We start from the raw sequence: 20,584 nt of genomic DNA, 5'->3' as shown, positions 1-20,584 counted from the left end.
TACCCCCAGCAGTAAAATGGATATAATGCCCCCCAGCAGAAAAATGGATATAATGCCCCCAGCAGTAAAATGGATATAATGATATAATGCCCCCAGCAGTAAAATGGATATAATGACTCCAGTAGATAAATTAATATAATGCCCCCAGCAGATAAATTAATATAATGCCCCCAGCAGATAAATGGATATAATGCCCCCAGCAGATAAAAGGATATAATGCCCCCAGCAGATAAAAGGATATAATGCCCCCAGCAGATACATTTATATCATGCCCTCAGCAGATAAATTGATATAATGCCCCCAGCAGATAAACGGATATAATGCCCCCAGCAGATAAATTGATATAATGCCCCCAGCAGATAAATGGATATAATGCCCCCAGCAGATAAAGGGATATAATGCCCCCAGCAGATAAATTGATATAATGCCCCCAGCAGATAAATTGATATAATACCCCCAGCAGATAAATTGATATAATGCCCCAGCAGATAAATTGATATACAGTAATGCCCCAGCAGATAAATTGATATAATGCCCCCAGCAGTGACACAAATACTCTACTGCACTGTAAGTGCCAGTAACACTCACCGTTGGCCCACTCTCACTCTTGTGTGGTTGAGAACACTGAGAACACTAGTGTACACGGCTCCGGCTTCCAGCACCCGCACGGCGCGCAATGCTTTCCCGCATGTCAGCAGAGGCGGGCAGCCTGTCAGCGCGGCGGGTGTGGGATGTAGCTGGAAGAGCTTACACACTGCACTGTTTAGCAGCTTATCAGCTCTTCCACCCACATCCCACCCCCCGCCGCGCTGACATGCCGCTCGCTCAATCCTTTCCTCTGATGGGCGCTTCTGTCAGTCTATCAGAGGACTCGGCTTACAGATAGCAGAAAAACGGGCAGGAAGCTAGGGTAAATGCTAGGGGAATGGAGCCGACGCTCAGCGTTCCACCGGCAAACCTGTCAAAATATGCACAATCAGGACATTTAGGTGAAATATGCAATTACTACAGAAAATCGGACAAATATGCAAATGCATATGCAAATATGCAAATGCATATAATCCGGTCTCTACTCATCACTTTGTACAGATCTGCTCCTTACCTCCAGCTCAGCCAAGGCCATAGTTGCCTACCCTCCTGCATTCTGCAGGAGACTCCCTGACCTAGCAGCAATCTCCCTCTCTCCCTCATTAGTCTAGCAATCTCCCTCATTTCACCTAGCCCACATTACACTGTTACATCATAGTTACCTCCCTGCCTGCATTCTGCAGGAGACTCCCTGAAATAGCAGCAATCTCCCTCTCTCCCTCATTAGTCTAGCAATCTCCCTCATTTCACCTAGCCCACATTACACTGTTACTTTTTGGGGGAAAAAAGGAATGAGAGACAGATACATTTACTTTGAATCATCAGCACCATTTCCCAGCACTTTACCAAGTATAGTATCTCTTACTAACTGCTTTGGGGCTCATCTACATTTGGATATAAGTCATTTTAAATTACACCCCCAGGCTTCTAGGTGCCATGTTCACAATCTATTTTCACAATCTCTCCACACATGGAACTAGACACACCCTTTGGGTGGAGCATGACACACACCCCTCAATGGGGCACTGCGCAAAATTCTACTACCAACTATAATCTCCCTGAAACTAGTTTTCAAAAGTAGGCATGTATTGCCAGGGCGAGTCATAAAAGTCATCTTGCTCCTGCAGTCTGCAATATCAGATGAAAGTACAAAGGTGATATAATAGCTCACACACCGAGCAGTCACAGTAATAAAGCTCAGTTTTGGAAAGGTGAATGCAGTGCTTTCAAATATGAGCCTGATGTCACAATCCTGGTTCTTTTGACTTTTAGGGCATACACACCAGGCGAATACAGCCCCACCTGTCAATTACGACCACTCGTCATGACAGGGGGGACTCCCAACTTTCCCCTCCCCTACTGCAGGACACTGTCAGCCTCAGGTGGGACACGGGACCATCCCCCCAAAAAACAGTATGGTCCGTGAAAATTGGGACAGTTGGGAGGTATGATTTAGGGTTACTTTTTAAATAAGTAGGACAGCTTACAGGGGCAGGCAGTATGGCATATGGAACAGTACGGTGGAAATATCTTGCAGTACATTTCAGGTTGCTTGGGTACTCTCTTCAGGGAGGAACCTATTCCACCGAGGGTAATCCTACATAGTGCACCCAACACAGCTGCCTCATTGGAACATGTGGCTGGTTAAATATTCTACTTATGGAAGGTAATACCATTGGTGGCTGCAGTTGACACCACATAGTGCAGGGGGGTTTATACCTACATGCAGAGATGTAAGCAATATATGTGGCGGCTTGTTTTATACATGGACGGCAGCACTGTATAGAACAGAAGACATGAAGCCCGGGACTCTAGCATTAGGCATCACTGTCCTCTTAAGCCCGCCCCCAGATCTCCATTGGGTAGGTTTCACATGAGTCTTGGGGCGTGCTTTGAAGGGCAGAGAAGCGGAATGTGGTGTCTATGGTGCCGAGTAGCTGTGAGAAACACACATAGGCCAGTATCCAATTAGCAGCGGTAAATTAGCGCACCAGGGGATATCCTATTAGCACCGATGCCGGCTCTTATTGGGGGTATGGTTTTACCGGCCGCAGGCAAGCAAAGCCATATCTATGATAAGCAGGGTTTTTCTCAGCAACCGCTGCTGCGAAAATACATAAGTCATCGGCTTTTGGCGGACATGTTGCATTTTCACATGAAAAACAGGGTTTTCTGGTGTGTAACAATAGGATAGCAACAGGAAAAATAATACCAAGAAATAATCAAAACATGATGTAGGTGACTTTTTAATGAGGAACCTTATTGCCAACAATTTATTATTATCACTTCTTTCAAAACAAAGCTTAAAAAGCTCTGACAATGGGACATATATAACACGATGGCTTACTGCACGCTTTGTTGCCCCAACTACTCAGCTGCACCCTAGTACTACCAGAGAATGTAGCACTAAGCGCACAGCTACAGTAACTGTGCAGCACTCTGTAAGCAATCACTACTCTCCTCCGAGACCAGTGTACAGTAGTTTAGTACTAAGCCATTGGTCAGCATGCCCATGTAGCACGCATTGGGACAATACCCTGTAACGTGTACGTAGCAGCAGCCGGTGTTCCAGGTGATGAAGGATTAGTACACTTCTGACGACACTTCACGTACTTGCTGCTTGGCTGTTTGTAGTGCTCTGGAAAACAAAAGAAATGTATTCTCTTCCTGGCAGGAGATAAGGGTCATCGAAACTGTGCTGCGTGGAAAAGTGTTTCCACTGCATCAGTTCAGACATGGAGATGTTCTTATCCAGCTTCGCTGGGTGCGTGCCAAGCTGGCAACTCCTGGGCATTAACTGCTTCTCAGCGGGGCTACCTGGAATGAAGACAAAGCAGTGTACATTTATTACAAAGAAAAAAAAAGACATATAATGGCAAATGGGTGGGTTTCATATAAGCCCCAAGCAGTATTAGCTGCGGCTGCATTTGAATGTCATTTTTAATTGGCTATGGTTTAGGAGTGAGGGATTGCTGGGAAATCTCTTGATGCCGTGATGATGGTGTCTGAGCTCAAAGGCAGCAGCCAAACAGAAGCGCAGAAATGGTCACGGAATCTCCCCCCGCAAACAAATCATAATCATCATCCGAACACTGCCTTCATGCATGGCACTGTATAGTCTAGGGCAGGGGTAACCAACTCCAGTCCTCGAGAGCTACCAACAGTTCACGTTTTCCAGCTCACCTGGCAGGTGCACAGGTGCGCTCATTAAAGAGTAACACATTTAAAGAGATCCACAGGTGGAGCTTATTACTTCACTTGTGATTCTGTGAGGAGACCTGGAAAACGTTAACTGTTGGTAGCTCTCGAGGACTGGAGTTGGCTACCCCAGGTCTAGGGTCACTGGCATCCTGGACGCAACAACAGCCATTCTACGTCTGTCAGTATAAAAATGAAACCATCCCATTCTCAGTGATGCAATCAAGGGGTCAATCCGATTACACGAGATTTACTCGACATGTGCCGCTTTTGTGATAGCACCGCTGTTATTATATGGCTGCAAAGGGGTGAATTCCAATGGCATTTACTCAGGGGTAACTCAGATTCCTCACATATGGGGGCAAGTTAATTGGATTGACCCCTAAAATGGAATCCTAATGCACAATTGACTACACCCATTTTGTATTACAGAGATCCTGGCTTCCAGGTCCACTGCACACGTGTGATCCAGGAACACCACCGGTGTAAAGGCAGCTACCGCAGCAAAATTGAATTAGTAAATTATGGCGATGCTAAATATTTGACCAACACTTATGGGCACATGTTGGCAAATACACCCCATCGGACATTATACGGACGCAGGCTTACCTGAGCGGTGTCTTGTCTGTACACAGTCACATTCCAGCAGGTCGTGGGTAATGCAGTCTGACTCCTCATGCAGAGAGAACAGATCTCGGAGCTCATCCACAGAAAAACGGATATGTTCCGATTTCTTACACAGATCCACCACAGCCCCGGAGAGGCCCTGCTTACTGATCTGCCTCTGGTAGATCTTTTCCTCTAAGGAGCCTGGAACAAAGTCATGGGAGAGTCAGGACACACATACAGTATGTATATGTGTGTCAGTGGCCTGTGGCACTTGTTATCCGATGTGCACTGTTACCGTCATATCTCCAGCCGCCAATGTAGCCATATTATAAATATGTCAATGATTTCCTGCACTCGGCTAATTCTGGCCAATGGTCTAGTTTCGGTATTACTGTAGCGTATTGGTGGGAGATATAATGGCATGTAGAGGGCACTGGATCATGAATTCTCATACAATCTCAGTATCGCAGACAACCCTAAAAAATACTGTGTATCAGAAGCCTTGTGTCTGTGGTGGTTCCTCCTAGTGGCTTGGGGAGAAGTTAAAAATGGAGACTTTGCGTGTAGTCCGTGGCTCTCAGTTGCATTAGGGTTTATTTATTTTCATGAATGAAAAATACTTGTAAGGTACCGCTATTAACACATTGTAAAATCATTGGATATTACTTCATATTGCTGTGCGTCAGTGAATACAAACACACATGAAGTAAAACTGGGCAGTGCTGCTGTAAGATGTAAAGGTGGCCATACACACGCAGATTTATCTGCCGATCTGTCTGGCTGGAACAAAAACATGGTTATGGATGAGAGCAAATGACAGTTGACCATTTGCTTGGAAATGCTGGAAAACTGACAAACTGTCACTCATCCATAACCATGGTTTTGTTCCAATCAGCCAGATCTGAAGATAAATCTTACTAGTGTATGGGCACCTTAAGTAAGGACGGATGGGCGGATACTTGGATCAGATAAAGTGTCCTGTTTAATATTCTTGTTGATTTTATTTAAAGCTGGTCTGTTACTAATTTTTGATGCGCCTCCTGACTGTGTACATACAGGTGAATGGACTGATCCTCCCATTGTTGTGATTGGCTTATGAAGCAATTTAGATTTCAGTTTCAACACACCCCATCCAAATGTAACTCTCTTTGCACATGTTACATCTGCCCCACCTGCAGTGCACATGGTTTTGCCCATTTTGAGAACAAATTTGTACTGCGATCAGATCTGAATAAAGGCCAAAGACTGAAGGATCAAATAGGACTGAGGTTACCTAAAGGTAAAAAAAGGAACAGTCTAGATGGGCCAAGTGGCTGTTACATATCTGCCATCACTTCTATGATTTTATGTTATGTGCAATCCCGAGGAAGCACCAGAGTTGGATGTGTGAAGAAAACAGAACAAGAGGTTTCTAAAACCTCCATTAGTTATTAGGCAGAAGATATTTTTACTATATTGGTCTGCAATAACTGGTTACTGTAATCATATCGAGGTCAGTGTTACTTGGTCTTTGCTCTGCATATTGTGCTACATATTTATTATATAGGAAATGCCCGTATTGTAGGCAGCTCTCACATTGTCCAAAGCTGGGTACGCACTAGACGACATGCTCCGTGAACAATATCGGCTGACGATTGCCATAGAAACTTCCCGGAGTCCAGCACAAATAATATTGGGGTAAATAAACTAAGATGTGTATTCTACTTCACATGTGATGTTGCTATGGGCAACAAATCAGATCCTGTCTACTATCGTCTAGAGCAGGGGTGGCCAACCTGTGGCTCTTGAGCCACATGTGGCTCTTCTCTGAATGAGATGTGGCTCCCGCACCCGTGGCACTGCTGCATTCCTCCTCTGACTGTGATCTACTCCGCTTGTGCTGGTCATGGCACCACAGGAAGAGCATGCTGTACCCAGCGTCAGGAGGTGGGAACAAAGCCTGCGGCTGCATAGCCGAGCAGGTGTGGGGGCTGTCTACTTACCTTTTCGAGTCATTTTTTCAACACTGAAATAATTTAAATCAAAACATTGATCTGTTCTTACAGAAACACATGTGAGAGACTTACAGCAAGTAGATTTGCATTCAAGCCAGATTTTTAAAATAATTATTGAAAATAAGCAGTCAAAGGTCCCACTAATAACCAATGGGGCATGTAATTGTGCCAGTTAAGGGTGTAGTCTTGTACGAGCTAGGTCATGCCCATTTTCTGCATGGTATCGGCTCTTTGTCTTACCATAACATATTTATGGGCTCCTGGCCTCTAATTGGTTGGCCAACCCTGGTCTAGAGGGTGCTAAATAAATACGAAGTAGATTCTGATTGGTTGCCCATAGCAACAACGCATGTGAAGTAGAATACACATATTAGTAAATTTCCCCCATTGTGCGTACACACTGAGCAATTTCAAAAACAACCAACGATATACAGGAGTAAACATAGAATGTGACGGCAGATAAGAACCACTTGGCCCATCTAGTCTGCCCCTGTTTTAAACATGTTACCTCAAACCATATTTGATCTTTATTTTTTTTTTGTAAGGATATCAATATGCCTATCCCAAGCATGTTTATATTGTACTACTGTATTTGCCTCTACCACCTCTGATGGGAGGCTATTCCACTTATCTACTACCCTTTCTGTGAAAATTCTTCCTCAAGTGGTGGTCCAATATTTACCAACTTGTTGAGTTTCTACCTGATTTAAATGGAGGTTTTGGAGTGTCCATGATGTTCGCAGAGCACAGACTGAACGATATGCACCTAGTCATCAACAAAATTGAGCTACATGTATAGTACAGACGACAGAGGACCACGCTGGTGACTCACTGGGGCATGTTCATGAGGGAGGTGGTATGGCCACCAACAGGTACAGGGGTTCAGCTGCTAGTATGCAGCACCCATGGAAATACTGATAAGTATTGTTTTATATCCTTGATGACAATGCTGCGATTTGCTTGAAAAATATTTTGTGATGTGCTGGTCTCCTTTATAGCTGTCCTTGCTGGCTAGAAAGTGTGATAAATATCACACTCTGATATATGCACGCCCTGGTGGCACAGTGCGTCCAACTATATTCATGTGTGAAGAGATCTGATGTGATAGTATTTGAGATATGTGGTAAATTCGACATTATGGGAAATGTGTGTCAGAGTGAGGCAGTGGTGTGCTGCTCCCCAGTGTGTGAGAGCTGCTACTGTTTACACCTGTGGGGTGATACCGCTGTGTATTTTTGATTAGGTTCAAATTACAGTTGGAAGTAGAGGTGTACTGGTCATTGGAGAAAAATGCATGTCATGTGATCTAATATGTCCAATCATGTAGGTGAAATCTGTTTCAATTTACAACACTATTTTACAAATTAGATAGATAGATAGATAGATACATGCCAACATTTAAGACTCCAAATTGGTTTTCATCAGAATATATGCTGATGATCTTGAAACTTTGTTATGTGGGAATAAATTGCTGTTTGCACTTCTCATATGTTGTAACTTCTCATATGTTCTCCCAAATAAAAGGATAATTGATATATCGAAGTGTGTCAGAGTGATCAGATACCCCTGATACGGACTCTACTAATCGAGACCCAGACGGCTGTGAATATATCCTGCTTCGCATGGAGCGCAGGCTGTGACCCGTGGCCAATTTGTGTGCTCCACGGCTACATTATTGGTATAGCGCGGGGAACCAAGAGCTCGTGACTGTACTTTGAATATTATATTGACTCTCCTGCTACATTCTCTCCACCTGCCTGCTGACTGCCACTCTGTTCTTGTATTTGCACTGGTGGTAAGTGCTGGTGGCGTGCTAGCCGCCGCCATCTTGCTACCGGTGTATTATATAATAGATGATTGATATCCGTTAGGTTCTGATTTCCATACAGTGGGTACTTCATTTGGCTGTTTTCAGAACCATGGTAGACTCCATGCACCTAATCATACGGGCTCTACATACCTCTACGCAAAGGCTACTAAATATGTTTGCGAGCACACAATTGGCTAGTACTACATCCTGTACCTATGAGAACTGTGTTCTGTAACTCAAGTAAATCCTGGGATTGGACATATGGTGGACTTAATCTCCCCCATGGTCCTGCTTCAATCAGAGGACTGCCGTTATCCTTGGTCAGGATCTCACTGGGCTGCTGCGGGCACTTTTTTTCACTTCATTTTGAACTATGTTATAGTATCTGTCTATGTTCATATTCTGGTAACAAATACTTCTGTATGAGGTCCTATATATCCTCTTTATCTGCTTAAGAATGGGAGAGCTGGGTTCAGCCTCGCTTAAGGCCATTAATACTTTGTCCCCAACTTTGGGGGACAAAGTATTATAGTTAGTGGGGTGGGGGAATGTTGGTTTATGGGACCCTGGTATGCCAAAGTTGGAGGTAGGATATACAGGGTGGGGGGATTTGGGGTAGGTTTATTTTGGGATTTATTTTCCTTTTTGATAACTAGGTATATATTCTATATTCTAGATCTGCTTGGTTACTGCAATTCGTCTCTGTAAACAATTAACCAACTTCCTATTGTATGGGAGGGTATGGTTTACCATGGTCTATAAATAGTATTTTACTATATATTCTATAGTGCCTTTGTATGGGTATGCCCGAATGGCGCCTTCAGATATCTGAATGACTACAATTGTGTTATAGAGATACTCTGTCACTAGCTTGTGGTTTGTACATCCTTCTCTCTATATACTATCATATGTTTATGTAATATTTGATCTTGATTGCGGTTTTATCTTATTGCTGTAGCTACTTCTATTTCTGTATGTGATGTTTATTGTTTTATTTAACAAAAAAAACTCAATAAAAATGATTGAATTAAAAAGAAAGATGGCTCGTCTTTACGATTTCTATATTTTCATGTTTCTATGCCAGTTTGGTGATGAGCAATGCAGAGCTTATATACCCTCTGTGATAGAGCTGAATGACCTTATCCCCTCCCCCCTCCTTTCCCTACCACCCATTTTTCTTTTTTCATTTCATTACGGTTTTATTGTTTATACATTACATGCATTAGCCACTGTGTGAGAATGTTTTTATTGATTTGAACACGTGTGATTTCATTGTTAATGTGCCTCTACAGGTTTTTTGTACACTCGGTCATGCATAATTTCTGATGAAAGAACTGTTTCTTCTGCATTATCTGATAATGGGGAAGTACGGACTGTGTAATGGTTAGCATTACTTCCTCGCAGCACTGAGGTCATGGGTTCGATACCCACCATGAGCGTAACTGTGTGGAGTTTGTATATTCTCCCTGTGTTTGCGTGGGTTTCCTCCGGGTACTCTGGTTTCCTCCCTCAATCCAAAAATATACTGCTAGGTCAATTGGCTTCCAAAAAAAGGAACCCTAGAATGTCTGTGTGTGCGTGTACATGTGGTAGGAAATATAGATTGTAAGCTCCACTGGGGCAGGGACTGATGTGAATGTTCAACTATACTCTGTAAAGCGCTGCGGGATATGTGTGCGCTATATAAGAAACTGGTAATAAATAAATAATCATTACCATTCTTTGTTTTTTCTAATGCTTGAAAATACACTATGTATATTTGCTGTATGTTCTTACAAAACCAATATATATATGATTTGAAAGGGAAAAAAAAGGTCGCACCAACAGGTTAGTTGCATAGATAGATAGATAGACTAGTGATCGTGAGGACATTTATCCTAAAACCTGCCATCATACTATGAGCATCAGTAGTTTCACGTCTCACCTGTGGTTAGAAACCTGTAGATACGTACAGTGTGCTTCTGACCATCTCTCCACACACGAGCCATTGCCTAGACAGAAAGGAGAATTGTATTTAACCATTTATAATCTGCGATCCTATAGGTCAATTGGTCCCAAACCCGGTTTTCAAGGAGCACTAAGGCTTGGGCCACACATAGCGGGACCTGCTGCACGGCAAGGAGCCAGCACATATACTGTATTCCTCTGCAGCCCAGCACATTAGCTGCCGGGTTCTATTGCAGCAGGACAGGACGGCGGGAATTTCCGGATTTTGTTGAGAACAGATACATTACAATGTATGTGCTAAACACGGTGCAGCTGCGCTGCACTATCTAACACTAGACATACGGTCAGCAGTGGCCGGATCCTGTTCTGCAAGACCTATACCTCCCAACATGGCTCATTCCAGGAGGAACACAATGCTCCATTACTAGATTTCCCTCTGAAGCACATAACAGCGCTGATACTGCTACTACCACAGCCACCTTTCTTACATCTACCTTCAGGCTGGGGAACCACTGCTACAGGCTGTGCATTTAGCGAACATAGATGTATCCAGTCTATCTTTGTAGGGATAAAGTGGTGGTTCTCACACTGTGGGTCCTGACCCCAAAGTGGGTCCCGACCTTCTCAGCATGGGGCTGCGACTCATGTTGCTGACCATCAGGCTGATGACTTTTCTAATCTCAGTCAGTGATTCAAGGAGTCTGACAAATCTGTTGAATTGTCTGTTGTTTTAGGCTCCTCCCATCACTTTGTGCCTCCACAATGCTGCCAAGCATGTGCTGACTACACCTGTGATGTGATACGGTATATTAGACTCCTCCCATAATTTTGTGCCTCCACAATGCTGCCATGTCTGTGCTGTCTGCTGACTACACATGTGATGGGTTATGGTATATTAGACTCCTCCCATCATTTTGTGCCTCCACAATGCTGCCATGTCTGTGCTGTCTGCTGACTACACATGTGATGGGTTATGGTATATTAGACTCCTCCCATCATTTTGTGCCTCCACAATGCTGCCATGTATGTGCTGTCTGCTGACTACATGTCATGTGATGACCTTCTGCAGTAACTTGCTGGGGTCCTGTCATTATTTTTATTGTCTGATGGGGTCCCAGAGCAAATTAGTTTGAGAACCCCTGGGATAAAGGGAAATACATGATAGAGCTGGCAGAAAAGGTGTTGGATGGGTACATTTCAAAAACATAACATTGACTTTCAATAAAAGAATACGGAAGAATAACTTAGGGACAATGGTTTATACGCTGAAGCACTGCATCTAACTTTATTTGATGAAATAGGTTTCAGATGTTCTAGACTAGAAAGAACAATATTTAGCCATATAAGACAACAGTGCCACCTGCTGGACAAAGTATACCTGACTAAACACTGGCCACTGTAGTCTTATGCTTCTCCATCTACTGGCTGGTCTTCCCTTTCCTTACTCCTATCGTATCCTGGCCATTTCCTTCTCAGCACATTAAGCTCATACTATATGTCTTTTATTTTCTTTACTAATCTGCTTTGCAATCAGGCCTTGTAAATGGAATAATTATGGTATCTGTGCAAAGTGCCTGGCACCATGGATTGATGGAATATGGTAATTAGGTCGACACATGAAATAGGTCACAATGGCTAAGGTTGGAAGGGTTGGAAGGTCAACATAAACATTAGGTCGATAATGGGAAGTTAGACAGTCAAAAGGACGACATGAGTATTTCACCTTTTTTTTTTTTTAAACCGCCACGTGCTGACCGGCGGTATTCCATGGCCTACATCCACTACGGCGTGATGGGAGAATAAGCCAGTGTGCCGAGAGCAGGGTTCTCTCTTTATACAGAGAATACGTCGTTTATTGCGGTTTAGAACCATAGGGGCTGTGTCTGCCTGATTCCTGGACACACAGGGGGAAATTTACAAAGGTGGGAGTTCTATTGAAGACGGGGTGTTTCCCACAGCAACCAATCAGATTATATCTATGATCTTCTAGAACAGGCATGTCCAACGTTGGCCCTCCAGATGTTGTGAAACTACACATCCCAGCATGCATTGCCACAGTTTTGCTATTAGAGAATGCTAAAACTATTGCAAAGCATGCTGGGATGTGTAGTTTCACAACATCTGGAGGGCCAACGTTGGACATGCCTGTTCTAGAAGGTGCTAGATAAATAAGTACATTCTGATTGGTTGCTATGGGCAACATTCCATCTGCAATAGAACTCCCATTTAGTAAATCCCCTGAATACTCAAATATAAAATTGGATTAACCAGCACCTACTTGTACTATGTCATGTTATGACCTCATAGCAGCACTCTCATGCTCATTGGCCAGGTCTGCCAAATGAAATGCTCTCTAGTCAGTGCAATGCAATCTACTGCAGTGATTATAGGAATTGGTAAATCTGCCCAAGCAATGAACAAGCTGGATGGTAGCAGTCACTTATTTCTATGGCTAAGCAGCCATGCCCATACTTGCCTACTTTTCTATTCTCCTCTCCGACCAGATTGTGCCTGTCAGGAGAGCAGGGGAGGCTGACATCACCAAGCCCTGCCCCTTTGGCAGTCACGATTCGCGTCATTTTAGCCCCACGCCTAATTCATGGTCCCACAAATCCCACTGTTTGGTACAGCGGGGAAGGGGGCTGCAGAGGGGGACCCAATTTTCCGGAGCCTCCCGGCCATTCCGGGAAGGTAGGCAAGTATGGCCATGCCGGAGGATGTGTCCAGCTTAGCCCAACTACAGATCTACCGTGGCTTACGCTGTTGGTCATTAACAATCAATAAAACAGTTTAGAACCTAAATTCTATAATGTCTTTGGTGTTCCCATAATGGCCAGATAAGGCCTGCGTTCTAGTGGGAACTACATCGTTTGGCTTCCAAGAACTTGCTTGAGGTCACATTGATACTTGGGAGTCCCACAACAAGCTCAGGCATGCTGATTGGTGCAATCTCAGGACAATGGTAGACACACATATCTTGGGGTCCCATGACAGTGCCAGGAACAAAGCAGAAGAATGGCCCCAGGACAATGGCACACTACCCCAATAAGTATATGAGGGCCTATCCTACCCCATTCAGAAGCACATAATACATACACAGTGACACAATCAGTTAGGTGGAAAAACGTCATCAGATGTTTTCTTCCAAAACTAAGACTTCTAATAATATAAAAAAAAAACTTTGCCAATAAAACCGACATAAGACTATGCATACCTGTATGTCATTAGCAGGATTCCAATCAATATCATAGAGAATTAAGTGACACGCTCCAATCAGGTTCAGCCCCACACCGCCAGCTTTGGAGCTAAGTAGAAAGATAAAGTCTGAGGAATATTTGCTGTTAAATCCATCCACAATCTGCTGCCTGTGGGTAACGGGCGTCTGTCCGTCCAGCCTGGTGCACTTATACCCATGCTGCTGGCACATGTCTTGCAATATATTCAAAGTTTGGGTATAATGAGATACCAGAACCACTCTGCAAGATACAATGAACAGCAGCTTCAATTGGTGCATTCTAAATGATGAAAATATTCAAGACAAAAGTAAAAACAAGTAAAATAAAGGTAATAAAAGCATGAGGCAGAAGGGGTGAGCAAGCAGGATAGACAATGAATGCACTGTTTATCTCTATGGGCGATAGCATTGCACAGGACTGCGCATTGCTGCAGTCCGGGGCCATACACGCGGTCAGATCGCTGAGAAATGGTGTTAAAATCGCCTCGTGTGTATGCTCCTTAAGACTGTGAGAAGTTCCCAGATGTAGTACAATCGCTCTGACCCCGTGTTAACCTGACGCTTCTTGCCAGCGGTATTGCTCAGCCTGGATAGTGGCTGTTTACGGCTCTCCCCTCGTCCATTCCATGTATGCCGGAGGGGTGCAATTAGATGATGTCCGGCACCATCATTGACCAGCGACCAGAGATATTGCAGGCAAAAGCCGCTGGTCGCAGGAGCATGCGACCATATCTCCAGCAATATTAGCTAATATCGCCCTGTGTGTATGAGTCTTAACTACATCTGGAAACTTTCGCCAGCCTCCTCTATAAAGAGTGTAAACATTTCTGATACTAACCAATTCTTATTTACAGCTGCCAACTCTAGAAAAGCATAACGATACACAGAGTTTATCACAAGTTTATCTTTTTCCTTATTATACGCAGTAATACTGCTGACACATTGCGCGGGGCTAACTAAGTTTTCTGCACATTGAATATAGGAATGCTGCATATCATTTTAAGCAGCAGAAGCTGCTTGTGCATCATATAAACACCATTTTGTGAATGAGATGCGTTCGAAGGGAAACTCGCATGCAAAGACGCTCAGTGCTACCGAGTTACATTGAGCTGATGCGTTATGTTTAGTGCCCAGAGGATAGATGTATGTGGACACATCTGTTGGTCTGCAGTCAGTCTTTTATGCACTGATAAATGATCTTTTCTCTAAGTGTACCTACCTCTCAGATGGACTGTGTTCCCTTATCGCTGATAACAGTTTTGTTAATACATGCAGCTTTCCAGACTCCGACTCTGAGAGCTTACCGCCATTATAATCATCGGGGAAAAGATGAACTAAGCTCTCATAGAAGCTCCGCTCCTCAGTGTCGGTATTTGCTCTCTTCTCCTGAAATAAAACATAAAATCAAATACAGCTTTTTGTTAGATTCATGTCATTGTACTATGAACAGTAATGTTCTAGATCAGTGGTTCTCAAAGTGGGTCCCGACCTTCTCAGCATGGGGCTGCGACTCCATGTTGCTGACCATCAGGCTGATGACTTTTTTTAATCTCAGTCAGTGATTCAAGGAGTCTGACAAATCTGTTGAATTGTCTGTTATTTTAGACTCCTCCCATCACTCTGTGCCTCCACAATGCTGCCATGTATGTGCTGTCTGCTGACTACACATGTGATGTGAGGGGTTATGGTATATTAGACTCCTCCCATCACTCTGTGCCTCCACAATGCTGCCATGTATGTGCTGTCTGCTGACTACACATGTGATGTGAGGGGTTATGGTATATTAGACTCCTCCCATCACTCTGTGCCTCCACAATGCTGCCATGTATGTGCTGTCTGCTGACTACACATGTGATGTGAGGGGTTATGGTATATTAGACTCCTCCCATCACTCTGTGCCTCCACAATGCTGATATGTATGTGCTGCCTGCTGACCACACATGTGATGTGAGGGGTTATGGTATATTAGATTCCTCCCATCACTCTGTGCCTCCACAATGCTGCCATGTATGTGCTGTCTGCTGACTACACATGTGATGTGATGGGTTATGGTATATTAGATTCCTCCCATCACTCTGTGCCTCCACAATGCTGCCATGTATGTGCTGCCTGCTGACCACACATGTGATGTGATGACCTTCTGCAGTAACTTGCTGGGGTCCTGTCATTATTTTTATTGTCTAATGGGGTCCCACAGCCAAATAGGTTAAGGACCCCTGTTCTAGATTACGGACTACAATCATTACTGCGCTCCTACATGCAAGTAAAGGGTTCCTGACATTTATTTATACAAGTGAATTGTTGTAAGTTTTTAACCCTACCCCTAACCCATTCCTCCAGCAGCCAAACCCGACTGCCTTCGCCTAACTGAACCCCTGTATTTACCATCAAGGTCCATCAGGATTCCATAATCAATATTTGGATTGTCAGAATCCCGACTGCATGCCATTGCTATGGCAGAACCTGTCCAATCAGGGTTTTCTTAAAGTTAGCACTGCCCTGCCCCTTCATTCTCACAGTTCTGCAGGCACTTGGTGTATACAGCTTATGCAGAGCTCATACCCTATTCATTTGGATGCACTAAATGCCGATATTAATGACGATTGCTGCCCTCGGGGCAGTATTACCACATAGATGTGCACATACATAGATGCATAGGACAGGCGGATGTTTGTATAGGACATCTGATTGTCTGTAAAAGTAGCAAGCAGGAGGAGGAGTTTGCAGGTGCACACTAAATATATATGCTAGACCTTTTAATATCTTGCTATATTGCATTTGAGGTTATTAGCATAGTAATGGCCATTAGTATCGGCTTGTCCACCGCGTCCAGGTTACCTCAATAGGACAAGTCCCTAACACTACTCTGGGACAGGTCCAGGGCACAGGGCCCCCCAGGCCTGCCCAGCAGAACCACCCCATGGCATCACATTAGTGTGAAATTAAAGTGATAGTAAAAGGGATAGGGGAAATTATATGTGATAGGACTTACCTACAGTAGGTAAGAAGTAATAATAAATGTGAAGGGTGCTACATATATATTAAACAAACTAAAGGGGTGATTGAAAGTATACGATATGATGCCATGGAGCAGCCCAGCAACAGCAGCCCAAAGAGCCCTGCGCCCCAAACACAGTCCCACAGACTAACACTCAGCATATATGTATAGTAGGACTTACCCTTATAGTGCCAAGCTGAGGTGTGCAGTCTTGAATGTTGGGACTCCAACCTAATTAAAATCAATTTGGGACAGGTGGGTGGGGTGCTAGTTAAGGAGGAAGGCGTCTCTAGTTCCTTCCAGTGTATATGAATACACAATATATAGTACATAGGGGGAGGGGCCCTAAACTGCACACCCTGGACATATGAGGTGCTACCTGCTGAGACTTGCCATGGAGTGGTTCTGCTGGGCTGGCCTGGGGGGCCCTGTGCCCTGGACCTGTCCCAGAGTAGTGTTAGGGACTTGTCCTATTGAGGTAACCTGGACGCGGTGGACAAGCCCATACTAATGGCCATTACTATGCTAATAACCTCAAATGCAATATAGCAAGATATTAAAAGGTCTAGCATATATATTTAGTGTGCACCTGCAAACTCCTCCTCCTGCTTGCTGCACTACAAGTCTCAGCAGGTAGCACCTCATATGTCCAGGGTGTGCAGTTTAGGGCCCCTCCCCCTATGTACTATATATTGTGTATTCATACACACTGGAAGGAACTAGAGACGCCTTCCTCCTTAACTTGCACCCCACCCACCTGTCCCAAATTGATTTTAATTAGGTTGGAGTCCCAACATTCAAGACTGCACACCTCAGCTTGGCACTATGAGGGTAAGTCCTACTATACATATATGCTGAGTGTTAGTCTGTGGGACTGTGTTTGGGGCGCAGGGCTCTTTGGGCTGCTGTTGCTGGGCTGCTCCATGGCATCATATCGTATACTTTCAATCACCCCTTTAGTTTGTTTAATATATACTATTATTACTTCTTACCTACTGTAGGTAAGTCCTATCACATATAATTTCCCCTATCCCTTTTACTATCACTTTAATTTCACACTAATGTGATGCCATGGGGTGGTTCTGCTGGGCAGGCCTGGGGGGCCCTGTGCCCTGGACCTGTCCCAGAGTAGTGTTAGGGACTTGTCCTAATGAGGTAACCTGGACGCGGTGGACAAGCCGATACTAATGGCCATTACTATGCTAATAACCTCAAATGCAATATAGCAAGATATTAAAAGGTCTAGAATATATATTTAGTGTGCACCTGCAAACTCCTCCTCCTGCTTGCTGCACTACAAGTCTCAGCAGGTAGCACCTCATATGTCCAGGGTGTGCAGTTTAGGGCCCCTCCCCCTATGTCTGTAAAAGTATCAGGCCCCCAGATCTTAGCTCACATTTTACTGCTGAGCAAAACTGCACCATACTGTAATATCACCATCCTCATAGTGTCCCCTGTTTAATGTCTACTTCGCCTGTATTTTAAGCACACCATATAAAGTGAAAGACCTGTGATACATACACTGACCTGGATAGTCTTATAAAGCAGACATGGATGATTGCAAAGTTTCTTCAGTGCCCCGATACACACCAGGTGGCGGCTGCCTTCCCCCGAGCCTTGCAGACAGGCCCTAACAGGCAGAGAGTCCAGGAGTTTTCTGTACAAATCAAGCTGGAACGAGGATGGCTTGCAGAAGACTATGCTTTCAATTTTGGGAGGAAGAAATTTATTGATGACCTCTTGTGTTCTTCTGAGAATAAACAGGCCTGTAAGACGGGCAAGTTCAGAGGCTCTTTCGTCTCCTAATTTTTTTTCTTCCTAGAAAAACATACAGGAGGGTTGATCTGGTCGTCAATGTAAATGTATATAAGCCACAATATGGCCCTTTTGGGAGTAATGAAAACAGTTTAAGTAACTTTACACCCAGAAAAACCATGTTGCAATGGAGGGGGGGGGGGGACGCATTTATTTGATTTGGATGCAGGGTAAATACTAGCTGCCTTTGCATGTAGCCCACAAATGCTAATTAAGGTTTGAGTGCCGCAGTGGGAGCCTGTAAATATCTTGTATTTGGAGACAAGTTTTCCAGTGCATGTTATTTATGGAAGGGCCCTATCATCCTGTATCCTTACTTTAGTTGCTGTAGGCTCTCGGGATCGAATGATCGGCTCTTCATAGATTTTTTTATATGAGGACGATGAGCCAAGTATTCCTGGATTTACAAAGTCAATCAATGCATGGAACTCCTGAAGATCATTCTGTACCGGAGTGCCTTGGATAAAGCAGAATAGTTCTTATTACAATTGTAATGCCTGCACCGATCTAAACCGATTATTAATTGCACATAGCAACTAAATCCCCTGTTTTTAGTTGCTATGTGCAACTATGTGAAAAATGTGAGGACGAGTGATGTCAGCCAAAGTCAGGCTCTGTGAATAATGGTTCATTTCTAACCACAGAAGCAGAGTAGCTTCTCTGCCAACTCTCAATACAAGTAGGACACCAGAGATATAAATTAGATCAGGGCTAGCCAAACCAGTCCCGAGAGCTACAAATGGTTCACATTTCCCAGACCACCTGAACTAGTGCACAGCTGTAGCCATTACTAATGCTGTGTACACGCGGGGGCGATAGGGGCTGAAATCGCTGGGAACATGGTCGCTGAGCGACCATATTGCCAGTGATTGGAGTGTGCACCAGCGATAAATCGCCGGGTGCGCGCTCCCCTTTTCAGCCCCTGAATGGTCGCTGGTCGGAGGAACATGCTCCTTCGACCAGCGACATCCCCCGCCTCTTCACCCAGCAGTGTTTACATTTTCATCTGCGACCATCTCTGGTCGCAGATGAAAACGGGACACGGGGCAATATGATTGCTGAGCAATATATTGCTAGCAATATATTGCCAGCGATCATATTGCCAGCGATCATATTGCCCAGTGTGTACGCACCTTAACTGTCACATTCGCAAACATGCTGCATTCATTCCTACTATAGATCCACAGGTTGCCTGAAATGGGATGCCGTCCTTTGGTCTACAGCATGATGGTCGACAGTCATTAGGTCGACTTTGGAAAAGGTCGACATGGTTCTAGGTCGAAAGGTCATTAGTTCGACAGGTCATTAGTTCGACAATGTCTAGGTCAACAGTCAAAAGGTCGACATAAGGTTTTTCACTTTTTTTTTACCCGAATGTCAACACAGTCGACATGGACACAGTTTAAAGTGCACCGCATCCCCTTGCATTGGTCGTTGCGCTCGTGATGCTTCGGGCACGGTGCCTCGCTACGCTCAGCACGCTATTTTATTCTCCCACCATGCCCTAGTGCAGGGGTGGGAAACCTTTTTTGTGCCAAGGGCCGCTTGTATGGGGAAAAAATCCTTCGGGGGCCATATGTAAAAATGTCTCTTACAAATTGTCCTGCTGCAGCCGTTCCACGCTCCGAGCGGCTGCCGCTGGATAGGACTGACTCTCTCCGGCTGCTGATGATTAAGAGGAATCTCGCGAGAACTACCGACCTCTTGCAAGAATTTCCCTGTGCTTGACTAGAGTCAAATCGGCCGGGCGGGTGGGAGGGCCACTCAGACTGGCTACGGGGGCTGCATACGGCCCCCAGGCCCGAGGTTACCCACACCTGCCCTAGTGGATGGTAGGGCATGAAATACCATCTGTCGGCACATGTTGGCTCAAAGAAACAGTGAAAAACCCCATGTTGACCTTTTGACCTAATGTCAACATGGGGTTTTTCACTGTCTCTTTGAGCCAACATGTGCCGACAGGTGGTATTTCATGCCCTACCATCCACTAGGGCATGGCGGGAGAATAAAATAGTATGTCGAGCGTAGCGAGGCATCGTGCCCGAGGCATCACGAGCGCAGCGAGCGATGCAAGGGGATGCGGTGCACTTTGAACTGTGTCCATATCGACTGTGTTGACATTCAGGTAAAAAAAAAGTGAAAAACCCCATGTCGACCTTTTGACTGTTGACCTAGACATTGTCAAACTAATGACCTGTCGAACTAATGACATTTCGACCTAGAGCCATGATGACCTGTTCCCATGTCGACCATCATGCTGTAGACCAAATGATCCCAACCCGCCTGAAAAACATGACCTGTTGGTAGATCTTAGAACAATGCTATACATCATACATCCTCTACCAGTAGGTCAACAATGACAATGCTGACAGTCATAACATTTGAATGTA

At 44.5% G+C, this 20,584-nt stretch overlaps 1 protein-coding gene across 2 annotated transcripts in view; it reads right to left on the bottom strand.

Annotated features, from left to right (window-relative positions):
- Window positions 1–2,820: 2,820 nt before the first annotated feature.
- The window catches only part of LOC146080126 (DNA repair and recombination protein RAD54B-like), a 60,435-nt gene continuing 42,671 nt past the window's right edge, over window positions 2,821–20,584 (bottom strand). For both annotated transcript variants that reach the window (XM_083187044.1, XM_083187045.1), the window contains exons 9-15: window positions 18,512–18,651; window positions 17,907–18,197; window positions 14,601–14,767; window positions 13,361–13,622; window positions 10,124–10,190; window positions 4,396–4,596; window positions 2,821–3,405 (exon numbers count right to left, since the gene is read on the bottom strand). In XM_083187044.1, coding sequence (XP_083043170.1) covers window positions 3,194–3,405; window positions 4,396–4,596; window positions 10,124–10,190; window positions 13,361–13,622; window positions 14,601–14,767; window positions 17,907–18,197; window positions 18,512–18,651 — 1,340 coding nt within the window. In that variant the 3' untranslated portion in view covers window positions 2,821–3,193. The remainder of the gene's footprint in view (window positions 3,406–4,395; window positions 4,597–10,123; window positions 10,191–13,360; window positions 13,623–14,600; window positions 14,768–17,906; window positions 18,198–18,511; window positions 18,652–20,584) is intronic.

This window comes from Crinia signifera, chromosome 5 (assembly GCF_055691185.1).
Source record: "Crinia signifera chromosome 5, ASM5569118v1, whole genome shotgun sequence".
NCBI lineage: Eukaryota > Metazoa > Chordata > Amphibia > Anura > Myobatrachidae > Crinia > Crinia signifera.
The sequence above is the reverse complement of the archived record's forward strand: the minus strand, read 5'-3'. Positions and strand labels throughout refer to the sequence as shown.